Source organism: Mobula birostris, chromosome 18 (assembly GCF_030028105.1).
Source record: "Mobula birostris isolate sMobBir1 chromosome 18, sMobBir1.hap1, whole genome shotgun sequence".
Classification (NCBI taxonomy): domain Eukaryota; kingdom Metazoa; phylum Chordata; class Chondrichthyes; order Myliobatiformes; family Myliobatidae; genus Mobula; species Mobula birostris.
Window position 1 is genome coordinate 14,656,613 of NC_092387.1, and position 15,780 is coordinate 14,672,392.

Genomic DNA, 15,780 nt, shown 5'->3' on the forward strand with positions numbered 1-15,780 from the left:
TTGATCATTTCCAACTTATGCAAATTTTACGAATAGAACAATATCCAATAGGCTGGAAAAACTGCTTATCTGCACTACCAAAGTTTTACTATATTTTCTAAACAATGAGTGACTGCAGAGTTCTGAGGTGAAGGAGAACCTGGCCATCCCTGGTGCATAGTTCTGTCACAACCATGGACTCTGCTGCAGGGTCTATGCATCCCTGCAGGCGGGCTGCACAACAGGGTATGAGCTAGTGAGTACGCGCGTTCCAGCTAATTACTGTTTCATTATGGTGGCATTTAACTCCATTCTTTTTGTTGTAGTCTTGTCAAGACATGACCAAAAGCACAGGAATGTTATATTCCCTGTCTATCCACGTCCTTGTCTGGGAAAGAGGACTACCATTTCAACTGATGCTGGAAAGCAGCGGTATTCATTTAGCATTTAGTTATTGCTTCTAGCTGCAGTGTGGGCATTTAACTTTCAGTCTGAGAGTTTAGTTAATGGCCCTGTTGGCTTAGCATTTATTGTTTTCCTTTTTCTTTAAATTCTACAACAATTCTCATTAAAGTCGCTTCAGTATCTCTCTCTCTCTGCACTTGGGCCATATCCAAATGTTCTGACAGTAAGTTTTGACCACTGAAAATGGACCCACCAGAGAGAGACCAGCTAACCTAGGCTTTGAGATATATTGGTCAGGTAGGGGAGAAGTTACATGTGATCGAATCCGTTTTGGGAGAAGTGACCAAAGCAATGCGGCAGGTAATCTCATTTTGAGAAGCCCAGTCTCAGCTGGAGGAACAGAAGTTATCCCTTGCAGAAACAGTTCAGCAATCAGAATCAGGTGACAGCTATTTCCACTCTCACAGCCACAGTCCATGTACTTACAGTGACAGCCATTAGCATTCTTGCAAAAATAATTCAGCAGCTGTTGGCCAGGTCAATCCCACTCCCAGCATCTCATAGAAACCTCGGCCACTAATGACCTGGCTCCCACATTTGGATCAGAACTAACTCCCGTGTCTGTACTGGAACCGAGTATTTTCGCACCAGGCAGGTACTCTGCTGACCTGATGTTTGCAGGAGTTTAATTACCCAGTGTGCACTGGCTTTACAAGCCTATCCTGGTCAGTTTGGTGATGATGCCCGTAAACTGGCATACATGGCAAATCTCTTGGATGGAGCTTCACTCAGCCTGTTCAACACTCTACAGGAGCAAGTTTTCCCCACAGCCCAGTCATTTCAATTTTATTGCTGATTTAAGGAGAGTTTTTGACCTTCCTATACTGGGTCAGGAGGCTGCCCACCAACTCCTGGACCTGTGCTAAGGTAGATGGACAGTGAGGACCTACACAGTTAAATTCCACACGCTTTCAGTGGAGACAGGAGGAAATGAAAGATCCCTCACTACTGCCTTCCAGAGCAGACCGAACACCAGGGTCCAACACAAGATCACTGTCTGTGACAAGCAGGACAGTCTGGATGACCTGGTTAATTTGGCTATTTGAGTTGATGACTGCGTAACTGATTGCCACTGGAAAAGAATGTCTCAAACCTCCTACTCTTCAGATCACCATCTGACTTCACCCTCTTCTTCATCACCCAACATCCCGTCCACAAAGGAACCTATGCAAGTGGGCACATACACCTGTAACACCCTGGTAAAGGTTTCACTGCAAATTTAATGGACTTTCTGTAGAAGCAGTGTTTGGGTTATGGTTAGAGATAATGGGTGCTTTGGAATGTGAGCCGTCCAATAACGGGAGGGTGTTTTCATGGTGTGTCCCTGACACCAGGGTGAGCTGGGTCATTTGTTCAGGGGGGAGATGAAGAGAGAAAACGCTAGAGAGAAGTGGTCATAGGACTCGACCTGGAGCGGAGCCATGATCCCATGAAGGCCGGGGAGATCGATGTAGGATCGGTAAAGGGGAAAACGTGAGCTCCAACTTGTGCACATTAGACTCTTCCATTACAATGGGCCCTTTTCTTTTTTTGCTTTTTCTCCACTAACCCTGTAGTCAAATTAAGGATTATAACGCTAAGTCGTTTAATTGAATGTGGTGTACTGTCTGTTATTTCGTGGTTCTGATTTGTAACGGGGTAACAAATGGGGTGGACTCACATCTCAATCTCACCCGTTTGGCGAGGCCAGAGATTATCTTCCCTAGACTTACACAGCTGACAGAACCTGCAGGTTACACACCTAAACAACAGGAATTCTGCAGATGCTGGAAATTCAAGCAACACACATCAAAGTTGCTGGTGAACGCAGCAGGCCAGGCAGCATCTGTAGGAAGAGGTGCAGTCGACATTTCAGGCCAAGACCCTTCGTCAGGACTAACTGAAGGAAGAGTGAGTAAGGGATTTGAAAGTTGGAGGGGGAGGGGGAGATCCAAAATGATAGGAGAAGACAGGAGGGGGAGGGATGGAGCCAAGAGCTGGACAGGTGATTGGCAAAAGGGGATACGAGAGGATCATGGGACAGGAGGTCCGAGAAGGGGGGGGGGGGGCCCAGGGGATGGGCAAGAGGTATATTCAAAGGGACAGAGGGAGAAAAAGGAGAGTGAGAGAAAGAATGTGTGCATAAAAATAAGTAACAGATGGGGTACGAGGGGGAGGTGGGGCCTTAGCGGAAGTTAGAGAAGTCGATGTTCATGCCATCAGGTTGGAGGCTACCCAGACGGAATATAAGGTGTTGTTCCTCCAACCTGAGTGTGGCTTCATCTTTACAGTAGAGGAGGCCGTGGATGGACATGTCAGAATGGGAATGGGATGTGGAATTAAAATGTGTGGCCACTGGGAGATCCTGCTTTCTCTGGCGGACAGAGCGTGGATGTTCAGCAAAGCGGTCTCCCAGTCTGCGTCGGGTCTCGCCAATATATAAAAGGCCACATCGGGAGCACCGGACGCAGTATATCACCCCAGTCGACTCACAGGTGAAGTGTTGCCTCACCTGGAAGGACTGTTTGGGGCCCTGAATGGTGGTAAGGGAGGAAGTGTAAGGGCATGTGTAGCAATTGTTCCGCTTACACGGATAAGTGCCAGGAGGGAGATCAGTGGGGAGGGATGGGGGGGACGAATGGACAAGGGAGTTGTGTAGGGAGCGATCCCTGCGGAATGCAGGGGGGGGGAGGGAAAGATGTGCTTAGTGGTGGGATCCCGTTGGAGGTGGCGGAAGTTACGGAGAATAATATGTTGGACCCGGAGGCTGGTGGGGTGGTAGGTGAGGACCAGGGGAACCCTATTCCTAGTGGGGTGGCAGGAGGATGGAGTGAGAGCAGATGTACGTGAAATGGGGGAGATGCGTTTAAGAGCAGAGTTGATAGTGGAGGAAGGGAAGCCCTTTCTTTAAAAAAGGAAGACATCTCCCTCGTCCTAGAATGAAAAGCCTCATCCTGAGAGCAGATGCGGCGGAGACGGAGGAATTGCGAGAAGGGGATAGCGTTTTTGCAAGAGACAGGGTGGGAAGAGGAATAGTCCAGATAGCTGTGAGAGTCAGTAGGCTTATAGTAGACATCAGTGGATAAGCTGTCTCCAGAGACAGAGACAGAAAGATCTAGAAAGGGGAGGGAGGTGTCGGAAATGGACCAGGTAAACTTGAGGGCAGGGTGAAAGTTGGAGGCAAAGTTAATAAAGTCAACGAGTTCTGCATGCGTGCAGGAAGGTTACACACCTATCTCAGAAGAAATGAGAACAGTGCAGGAGAACAGATTCTTGACTCTATTGTGGTGATCCAAAACATTTATGGGATGTCATGTCTCAGGTGTCCATTAAAAGAGGATAACCTCAAAAGAGGCTCACCCTAAAATTGGCTTCCCCTACATGTGAGATCCATAAAGATCAGGTGCCATTTTTTGAATATATACTTACCCCTTCCAGTGCTCAAATGGACCTGAGTAAAGTCCAGGTGGTCATGGAGTAGCCCAAACCATCTGTGGTCAAATAGATATAGCACTTCATGGGGGTTTGCAAGCTTCTATCGCGGTTTCATCTGAAATGTCAGCTCCATCACAGCCCCCATAAATGCACTCGCCAGGAAGATCTCTGCAGGATTCCATTGGACAAATGAAGCAGACCAACCACTTTCAGAGCTAAAGCAATGCTTCAACACTGCCCTAGCGCTGCAACACCCAAATCTACCCCGGCCATGCATTGTCGAGGTGGATGCATCAACTGTCGGCACTGGAGCTGTTCTCTTTCAGCGCTCTTCCGCGGTTAGTTGGCTGCACCTCTGTGCCTCTCTTTCCCATTGCTTGTCTCCGGCCAAAAATAACTACAATGTTGGGAACGGAGAAATTCTGGCTGTCAAGAAGGCCCTGGAAGAATGGCGACACTGGTTGGAGGGGGAAGAGCATCTTTGTTTTGGTTTGGACAGATCAAAAGAACCTCTCCTACATTTGGAGGCTAAGAGATTCAACTCCCATCAAGCCCGTTAGGATTTCTTCTCCGCCTTGTTTAATTTCTTCCTCACCTATTGTCCCAGCAGCAAGATCACCAAGGCCGACACTCTCTTTAGCAGTTTAACAGATCTGAAAGCAACGCCAATCCAGAACCCATCCTTCCTCACATGTGCATTGCTGGTCTGGTGATCTGGGGAATAGAGGTGGAGGTGAGGGACACACAACAGTCGAATCCAGTCCCAGGTGGGGGACCTTCTAACTGGCTGTTTGTCCCTGCTACGGTGCGCTGCAAAGCTTTGGAATGGGGCCATTCCTCCTGTCTGGTTGGCCATCCGAGAATTCAATGGACCTGGGAGTTTATCAAGAGATGACTTTGGTGGCCATCTATGTCCCAGGATATCCACGACTTTGTCTCTGCCTGTCACATCTGTGCTCAGAACAAGACTTCAGACCAGCACCCAGCGTGCTGCTATATCCACTACCTATGCCCCACCATCCCTGGTCCCACTTCGCAGTGAATTTCAACACTGGGCTACCCCCATCTAATGGAAACAGTACCATTCTAATCATTCTGGATTGCTTCTCCAAGACTGCCCTCCTTATTGCTGTCCCTAAGCTCCCACCAGCTTGTGAGACTGCCACCGTCATGGTTCAACATGTGTTCAGGCTGCATGGCTTTCCTCAGGACATAGTTTCTGATCGAAGACCACAGCTCACATTCCGTTTTTGGAAGGGTTTCTGTTCTCTTGTAGGAGCCAATTATCTGGTTTTTACCCCCAATCTAATGGCGAGACTGAGAGAGTGAATCAAGAGTTGCAGACAACTCTATGCTGCCTTGGCTCTTCCAACCCCACGTTTGGTTTGAGAAGAGATTGCCCACAATAACCTCCAGTCGCCCTCCACAGGTATGTCCCCCTTTGAACGCCAGAGGAATTCCAGCCACTGTTCTTCCCTGACCAGGAGGTTTATGTCAGAGTTCCAGCTGCTGAACAGCTGGTCCCATTCTAAAGGCGCAACTGGAGACGAGCCAGCTCTTCTCTGATGCACGCTCAGAACAACATGCCAGACAGGATGATCAGCTCCGCTGACAGGTGAAGGCTCTCAAGCCAGGAGAGAAGGTCTAACATCAGGGGACCTTCCTCTGAAAGTCGAAAGCTACGTGGGACCACTTGTAGTGGAAAAGTCTATCAAAGGTCTTGTATAGATTGTGCCTACTATCATCGATGAAGATCTACCCAGTGTTCCATGTTTCCCAGCTCAAGTCAGTTGCTACCTCCCCACTGGCTCCAGTCACCCCAACTCCCCTTCCTCCTCACTAGGTGGACGGTTCACTGGTCTATATTGTGTGGCATCTCCTGGCATCTCGCCAACGCAAAGTCCAATACTTCATGGATTGGGAAGGTATGGTTCATGGATCCCGGCGGATGACATCCTGGACAAATCTCTCATCTGGGAGTTCCTGTGGGCACGGTCTGTGGCACCTCGGGAGCTGCGCCTGGCCGGGGGGGGGGGTCCTGTAACAACTACGGACTCTGCTGCAGCGTCTATGCATCCCCACAGGTGGGCTGTCCAACAGGTTTGGCAATTGCATTGTGTGCATGCACGTTCCAGCTAATTACTGTTTCATTATAGTGGTATTTAACTCCTTTCTTTTCGTTATAGTCTTGTCAAGACCTGACCAAAAGCACAAAAATTCCAGGGTAGCCAAGGCATCTGCTTCCTATTTCATCTGACTGATGACACCTCAGTCGAGATTATGTATTCAACTCTTTGGAATGGGATTTGAACCCAGACATCCAAACCAAGAAATTCACCAACTGAGCCACAGCTGAGAAGTAATGCTATGTGATACTAAGGAATTTTAAAAGACAATTACATGGATAGGAGCAGTTTGGAGGAATATGGGCCAAATACAGACACATGGGACTAGTTCAGGTCGGCAACCTGGTCAGCATAGATGAGTTGGGCTGAAAGGCATGTTTTTTTGCTGTATACATCTATGATTCTACCTTCCTCCCACTGTTAAATATGAATATTAATGGCCATCTCATTAGGTAAATAATCAGCTCCAATAAATATAATGTTAATGAGAATTCTGAGACTCCAAACTCACTGCAGAATAATTTAAAATTGGATAGACAGAACGAATTAAACAACGTTATTAATCATTCTCTTAATTTGAAATGGTTACAGGAGTCAGGACTCCCTTTGCTAAATAACCCTGTGAGTTCATGTTTAATTCCAATGTAATGTGTAAAACTACATAGTCATGCAACACTGAGTTTATATCCAGTGCCACGACCTCCGAATTCTGTTTCATATGTGCCATTTAATTTCAGAGTTTCTCACAAAATATAAACCAATCACTCAGCCTAACGCTGGGAGAGTTCAGAAATGTCCCCGATGTCAACACAATCCTACAATTTCACATCACCTTTCATCAATCAAGCCCAGCGGTGCAAGCTGAGGGAAAAAAAAAAAAAGGTAGGTGGCTCCTTGACAGATTCAATCATGTTCCTGGTGGAATGCGTCAAGGTTCTAAATGCTGGTTATGAAACCTACATCCCTCACTCAGTTTTTAACCTCAGCTCCCAGGGAAGCAACAAATAGCCCAGTGAGGAGGCATCTCTTTAATTTGTTTTTCATTCAATGGCAAGGTACTGTAACTAATTACTTCCCATTCTGAATCAGTAGCAGTGGCAAGTCTAGCCTGCGTAGTTAAGATGGTCAACGGGGGTGTCCAGGAGAACTGTGTGACTATAGACCTTGAGAGGTGGGTAAGTTTTGACTACCATACAGGAGTGATTCACTGACAGACTAAAAGTCCCCCGCCCCCTGTTTACACTTAATGGAGAGTTGTATAAATAACGCAGTAACAAAATGCAGACTCAAAGTACCCCCACCCCACCCACTCCCAGTGTGCACTCACAGGAGAGTTGTAACAAAATGCAGAACCTAGCTGGTACATATTTAACAGTAGTTGCAAGTAACTGAATGTTTAACAGATTAGGATATAGAGATGTGAGAAGCAAGTACCGCACTGAAAAAGACGCCCGATGACTCCTTAGAGAAAAGATTTACGTGGAACAGCTGGAATTGCCATATGGGCCTTTAAAACAAAACAGGATACATGCCAGAGACAGGGACCTGCTGCACTGGGCTGGATTAGGAGGCCATTGTCACTAATTCTATTTTAGAGATTCAAGGCAAAGTGACCAGTGACAATGGGTGGATTACCCACCTAGCCTTAATCCTGATTAACATGCCTGATTTTTCAAGTTCTTATTTATGTATGTAAATATCGGTCCTTTTGGATTTATAAAATCATACAATACTCAAAAGGCAGCCATTCAGCCCATCAGTGAATGAGCTCTGTAACTAAATCTTTGTCCCTTCTCCAATTTGTTCCCCTTCAGGTATCTAAATCCCCTTTCAAAATTCCAATCGATCTCATTTTACCAACCTGAAGAGGACCTCATTCCTGATCACCACCCTCCTACCAGTGAATCTTTTTAACTTGAATCTTCCCAAAGCTTTGTCATTTACAGGAACGATCCTTATGTTTTGTTTACTTTTGCACTCTCTCCAGTGCCTAAATATCGTTCTTTAAGTGTGATTCCTGAATTGAGTACATGATTCTGCTGGGGTTTAACACTGTTTCCTTGTCTTTGTATTTCATTCACAAGCAAGAGAAAATCTGCTGACGCTGGAAATCCGGGCTTTGTGTGTGTTGCTTTACATTCCATGGCTGCTTCATAAAGCCACAGATCCAGTGGGTCTTCTAAAAGGCTTCTGTCACCCTCAGGAGCTGAGTATATAAACCCACAGGCTTTTCTGTCCCCAGCCCCACTTTAATAATTGTAGCATTTGGTTTATATTCTTCCTAACAAGTTAATGGCTTCACATTTTTCTGAGATTATTTGCATGTGTTGTGTGTCTGTTGTTCCAACGGTCTGACTATTGAAAAGTTGAAAACTCATTGAAAATGCAGTGTACAATCTGAAAACTTGAAACCATATTCTGCAAATTTAAGTGCAGGTCATTAACCTTTATCAAAAAGTGCAGTGGATCTCATTCTATGATACCTGCAGAACACCATCAATACATCAAACACACCCCTTTCATTAACACTTATTAAATAACTCAGTGAAATTGGCTAAGAATATTCGTCTTTACCAGCCCCATGGCAGAGCGCTTATATATTTAAGGGTTGTGGTCAGAAGTTCCTATTAAGCCAATAAGACCCAATGGCACTGAGATCACAAACCTCTGAGTCCTTCCTTGGAAACAGAAGAAGACGAGGAGTTGCCACAGAGGACTTTATCACCCCAGTTTCCCACACCTACATCTTGAAAACCTGACCACTTTGGATCCCTTGTCTCCTCACAAACTATCAGCCCAACTTCCTGTCATCTCTTGTTTGGCCATGAGGTTATGGGTGTGCTGTTGGTATACCAAATATTCTGGGTGTGTTGTTGCTATACCAGATATTACGGGTGTGCTGTTGGTATCCCTGATATTCTGGGTGTGCTGTGGGTATGCTGATGTTCTGGGTGTGCTGTCGGTATCCCTGATGTTCTGGGTGTGCTGTTGGTATCCCTGATGTTCTGGGTGTGCTGTCAGTATCCCTGATGTTCTGAGTGTGCTGTTAGTATCCCTGACGTTCTGAGTGTGCTGTTGGTATCCCTGATGCTGTGGGTGTGCTGTCGGTATCCCTGATGTTCTGGGTGAGCTGTCAGGATCCCTGATGTTCTGGGTGTGCTGTCAGTATACCTAACGTTCTGGGTTTGCAATCATTAGGGTGCAGCTGGTTGATCACACCTTCTTCTCGATACTTGCCAGAGAGTTGAAACTGCTTCAGATGTCATAGTAACACATTGTTAGCATGGCTGCCTCATAGCACTAGGAACCTGGGCTTGATCCAGATTTGGGGGGTGACAATGTGGAGTTTGCACATTCTGTCTTTGACCATGTAGGTGTCTGCAGGTCCTTTGATTTCATACCACATCCCTGTAAATTACTCCTCAGTTTAGGTTAGTGTCAAGGATCAAAGATGAACTGATGGACGTGTGTGAGACAGCAAATTGCAGGGATTCAGGGAGAGAGGGGGAGTGAGATTATGAGATTGCTCTATTGAAGCCAGTATGGACCTGATGAGCTGCATGGCTTCCTCCTGTAATTAAGATGCGATCTGCCAAAGAATGGCTTTGCAAAAAATTAGTGGTAAATGTGCAAGTAAGGCATGGACTAAAACATAAATTTTACAGAAAAGGTGACTATTGTAGGAGGAACAACTTTGAATACAATTTATATATTTTGCGAATGAAGAACAACCCCATATCCTGACTTCCCTGCCTAAGACCTGATGACAATCTCATCCTTCAATTTGGGTAGTGAAACAGTTTAATAAAGGAAGTGACTACTGTACCATAGATTTTAAAGGCATAAATGGCCTTTAGCTCTCGAGGGGCCATTTCACTCAGCACCGAAAACATATCTACAAAGTCATTGAAGCTCAGGTTCCCTTCACCATCTTCAGAAAAAGTCTTCACTATTTGTTCCTTGAATGGATTCTCCTGTGAAAACAAACAGCTTTGTTACAACAAAAGCCTATCAGTCTATACACCTCACTATATTAATAGTCATTTAGAAAGGGATAATCCCCCATCACCATACACTCACTGAACTCTTAACAAAAAAGTTCATCTTCATTACAGCTCCTTCACTCTTCAAAGATCAAAGTACATTTATTATCAAAGTTCATATACTTAATACAACCTTCAGATTTGTCTCCTGACAGGCAGCTATGGTTGTATAAAGTATACACACTTTGATATTAAATGCACTTTGAACTTTGAAGAGTGAAGGAGACAGTAATGAAGATTCAGATCGAGGATGGCTTACTTCCACTATTATTCCTTTAATGTGGGGTGGCTACTAAACACCAGTACACTAGTCTGACAGGACAAGATCTTGGTGCAATGACAGTCAGAGAACGTTTGCTACTGCATAGTCTTAACATACCCATACACATTTGCAAGTATCCATTCAAAACCACACACAGATGCTCGGACACATTCCATCTGTACTCAGATGAACTCTCTACCTAGCTCTCCCTTCCTCAACCCCTTCTACACTTGCTCTGAGAGAACTAACCTTTGCTACTCATCCCAGGGCTGTGCTGTTTGGGAGTTGATAGCACAGTTTTTGATGGTGTGTGAAACGTGTCACTTGGTTTGAAACATTAATCAAGGAGGTGACTGTGCTGCTGTAATAATGTCAAATTGCCTAGAAACATTCGCTTACTTTAATGAAAACAGGAATTGGTAAGGGTCGATGGGTCATGTCAAATTTCTTTAGCCTCCTGAGGAAGTAGGGACATTGATGAGTGGCTGAGGCATTTACGTGATTAGACCAGGACAGACTATTGGTCACGTTCGCGCCGAGGAATTTGAAGTTCTCAACCCTCTGTCAGGACTTCCTGAACAGATTGAGATTGTGGTAACAATTGCTAGTGCAGTTTCAGTGCCGATTTAAAGATAAGGATAAAATAATGTTTAGCTTTATTTGTCACATGTGCTTTGAAATATACAGTGAAATGTGTCATTTCAAATCAGTGAGGATTGTGCTAGGGACAGCCCACAAATGCTGCCATGCCTCCAACTTGGCACCACAGATAGCATGTTCACTACTCACTAACCATAATTATATGTCTTTTTGGAATGTGGGAGGAATGTGGAGGTGGTGCTGTAATGGTGTTATACTAACCATGACACCACCATTTAAAAAGTGAGCAGGGCTTGTTGGGTCTTTCTGTGGAGGTGGAGATTATTTGAGTTAAAGGTCTGGCAAGGCCAATAAAAGAAGCAACACACATCATCTGCAGATTTTCTCTTGTCTGTGACCAATAAAAAAAAAGCTGAGTTTAAGCAGAGCAGCTATTGTTGCAGTGGGACAGGGTTAGCCTTTGACTCAAGAGGATTCGGATTCGGCAAGCAGAGGCAGGGGTTAGGTTAAGATTTCTGTTAAGGTTTCTCTTTCTTTGTCAATTAGTGCCTAGCTGGAGTAGTGGAATAGATTTGAAGTCAGTGGTATGCTCCTCATGCAAGATATAGGAGATCTGGGAGGCCTCCAGTCTTCCTGATTACCACGTCTGAGAGAATTGTATCTGGGTGCAACTCCTTACAGACCATGTTAGGGAACTGGAGTTTCATCTGGATAATCTTTGTTTCATTCGGGAGAATGAGAAGGTGATAGATAAGAGCTACAGGGAGGCAGTCCGGGAGGAAGGTAGCTGGGTGACTTTTAGAAGGAAAGGGAGTAGGTAGATAGTATAGAGTGCCTCTGTAGCCATTCCCCTCAGTAACATATATACTGCTTTGGATACTGTTCCTCTGGCTCCGCTGAAGAACTACCAAGAGAAAACCACAGCGACCAGATCTCTGGTGCTGAGTCTTGCTCCGTAGCTTAAAAGTGAAGGGAGAAGAAGAGGACATCAGTGGAGATAGAGGATTGAATAGTTAGGGGAACAGTCAGAAGATCTTGTGTATGTGAAAGAGATACCTGAATAGTTTATTGTCCTCTGAGGGACATCTCAGATCAGGTCCATGGCATTCTAAAGGGGGTGGTGAGCAGCTAAAAGTTGGGGTACACATTGGTACCAATGACATAGGTAGGAAAGGGGATGAGGTCATGAAGAGAAAATGTAGAAAGCTAGATGGGAAACTGAAAAGTAGAATCTCAAGGATGATAATCTCTGGATTGCTGACTGTGCCACACGCCAGTGAGGGTAAGAACTGGATGATTTGGCAGATGAATGTGTGACTGAGGAACTTGTGTGGGGGGCAGGATTCCAGATTTGTGGATCATTGGGATCTCTTCCGATGAAGGTATAGCTTGTACAAAAAGGACAGGTTACACCAGAACTTGAGGGGCGCAATATTCTCTGGGCAGGTTTGCTAGAGCTGTTGAGGAGGGTTTAAACTAGTTTGGCAGGGGGATGGGAGCCAGAGTGATAGTTCAGAGCGTGGGGTAGTTGGTGTGAACATAGGTGTAGCATGTAGAGAGACAATGAGGAAGGATACCGTAGGAAGTGGAAATTACAGTCTGCTGGATGGGTTGAAATGTGTCTATTTTAATGTGAGAATATCCCAGAGTTTGATGAGGAGTTTGCTTGGAACTATAGTACTGAAGGCACAGCTGTAGTCAATAAACAATAGTCTACTGCCATTTCCGGCATTAGTCTTCACTCCATTGGGGTTACATCATTCCTTGTCCGGGTGATGCAGCCCAGAAAACCACAAACAAGAACCAAACTGGAGGTCTCTAAGAGATGAAACTCGTCTCTCTGGCCTCAGAAATGAGAAGCAACTTGACTTTCTGCACAATCCTATTGTGTAGAACCACTTTTTTTAAAAAAACTAATGTTGTCTTCAAACTCAGCAGTGGCTAAAATATTAAAGGACTTGGGTCAAGCCCTAGACCCTTCCCAATTACACTTGAAAATGAAGGCACAACCTTTGCCTGGACTGGAAAATGTGTCTGATTGAATTCTGTGAGGTTAGTACAGTGTTGCTTGCTATTGCAGTCCTCTTCTTGCATCAACATTGTAATTATGATTCAAAATTGAAAATTATGCAGCATGTAGGGGAGAGTGTGGGAAGCGAGGAATGATTGCAAGTGACCACAATGGTTATACAGAACATCTGTGTCATTTGGCCACTGTTCATTTTGGGAAATTATATGTAATCAGGAAACTTTAAACCTTCTTGGCATGGTCTTGATGAGAGGGAACACTTAATAGGATGAGGAGGAATTGTCTGCAATTGTCTAATTGTAAAAGTTGGTGAGAATTTATAAAAATAATTCAATCCTGTCAGGGTTTCAGAGTGTAATCAATCATTCTATATTTGAAAGGAGTCCTGCAGAAGCCACTAAATTTGAAATATCTTCCTGCTGGTACATCTGGCAGCAAGTACCAGCTATGATGATGATGGGCTATTGGGACTTTGAGACTTTTTTTTACCGTGCCCATGGTCTGCTCTTTATCAAATTATGGTATTGCTTTGCATTGTTGTAACTATATGTTATAATTATGTGTTTTTTCTCAGTTTTAGTCTTGGTCTGTCCTGTTTTTCTGTGATATCATACTGGAGGAACATTGTATCATTTCTTAATGCATGCATTTCTAAATGACAATAAACGAGGACTGAGTGTCCTCATAATCTAAATCTAAAAGGGTTCCAGCTTTGATTCAGTGAGTAGGAATGTCACCTTTGCATTAGACTGCTGTTGGTTTAGTTGCCCTTAAGGGATCTGAACACACCATGCAGGCTCACATTCCTCACATTGTACTGAGCACGTGCTGCCTTCTTTCAATTGTGATGTTAAAGATGTGGACTGCAAAGATCCTACAGCATACTTTTGAAGGAGGATAGGGGTGTTTCTACAGCTGCTCAGAGCAACGTTTAACCCTTTGATTAAAAAAGTCAGCTTCACATTGCAGTACGAGCTTAGTGTGCACAATTTGGTTGCTATATTTGCGGCACGTGGCCAAGTGGTTAAGGCATTGGACTAGCGACCTGAAGGTCGTGAGTTCAAGCCCCAGCCGAGGGAACGTGTTGTGTCCTTGAACAAGGCACTTAATCACACATTGTTCTGCGATGACACTGGTGCCAAGCTGTATGGGTCCTAATGCCCTTCCCTTGGACAACATTGGTGTTGTGGAGAGGGGAGACTTGCAGCATGGGCAACTGCTGGTCTTCCATACAACCTTGCCCAGGCCTGCGCCCTGGAGAGTGAAGACTTTCCAGGCGCAGATCCATGGTCTCGCAAGACTAACGGATGCCTTTACTATTCTACAACTTCAAAATACACTTCACTATCTGTCAGCTGGGCACATTGAGTGTGTAAAATAATTTTTTTTAGATACAGTGTTGTAGCAAGAAAAAATGAAATGTGTTGTAGAATGTTGTCCATTCATTGTTTTCTATACCTCACAGGATTACCATATAACCATATAACAATTGCAGCATGGAAACAGGCCATCTCGGATCCTATTCCCACCGACCTGCACTCAGCTCATAACCCTCCGTACCTTTCCTGTCCATATATCCATACAATTTAACTTTAAACGACAACATAGAACCTGCCTTAACCACTTCTGCTGGAAGCTCATTCCACACAGCTACCACTCTCTGAGTAAAGAAGTTCCCCCTCATGTTACTCCTAAACTTTTGTCCTCTAATTCTCAACCCATGCCCTCTTGTTTGAATCTTCCCCACTCTCAATGGAAAAAGTCTAACCACGTCAACTCTATCTATCCCCCTCATAATTTTAAACACCTCTATCAAGTCTCCCCTCAACCTTCTACGCTCCAAAGAATAAAGACCTAACTTGTTCAACCTTTCTCTGTAACTTAGGAGATACTCTATTCATTTGACCATCTCCATCAAGATAACCACCTCCAATGGCAATAATGTTACCATTGTATGACAGTCCGTTGTGTCACCATGTTGAAGTCAACTTTTGACAGCTGGCAGTCAGCAATGAGAACTTTCTTTTAGGAAAAGCTACTAAATACTGTGGCTACAAAGACATGGATGTCTTGTGGCATACAACTCATCACTTGACATCCTTCCAGGTCAGAAACGTGGTGCAATGCTTTTTTTTTTGTCCGCTTGATTGCAGTCCAACAACACTAAAGAAACTCAACATTATTCAGGACCAAGCAGCTTACTCGATTCGTACTCCATCTGCCACCTCAAACATTACTGCCTGTTTCAGCAGTGCAAGTGCAGTTACAAAATGCACCCAGGCCATTCCGCCAGCAACCTGCCACTTGTACCAGCTCAAGGGCAAAGGTCACAGACCTATGGGAATACCTTATGAAGGTGGCATGAACATTTAGACTTCAATATTTGTCATCACTTGACAACAGTTTATTTGTATTCCTTCATCGTCAATAGACCAAAATGCAGGAACTCTGCCCAACAGCACAGTGTGAGCACCTTCTCCATATGTTCTTCAATGGTTCATGAAGAAATTCTCCATCACCTAATCAAAGTCAGCTACAGTGGGCAATGGATAACAACCTTTCTAGAAAAGCCCATCTCATGAATGTATAAGAAGCTTTTTTTATATGAAGAAATAACCTAATGCACACCATGTGTGTTGAGGTTCTGAGCCACAGGAAGCTCTGGAGAGCTTCAGGGAAGACTGAGCACTTGAGGGAGGTTGCAGCCTAAGACCAGCACTGCATTAAACAATATTCAACATCATTAAAGTCACGTGTTCATGATGCTGATTGATTTTCATGAGAACCCAAGTGGTTTAACAAATCTCCATCAAGAAAGGAAGTCTTACCCAGATTAAGTCATATGTGACTCCAGTATACCTT

General features: G+C 44.6%; 1 protein-coding gene across 2 annotated transcripts in view; it reads right to left on the bottom strand.

Annotated features, from left to right (window-relative positions):
- cib2 (calcium and integrin binding family member 2) overlaps window positions 1-15,780 on the bottom strand; it is a 112,479-nt gene that overhangs the window by 14,627 nt on the left and 82,072 nt on the right. For both annotated transcript variants that reach the window (XM_072282243.1, XM_072282242.1), the window contains exon 4: window positions 9,811-9,958. In XM_072282243.1, the coding sequence (XP_072138344.1) occupies window positions 9,811-9,958 (148 nt within the window). The remainder of the gene's footprint in view (window positions 1-9,810; window positions 9,959-15,780) is intronic.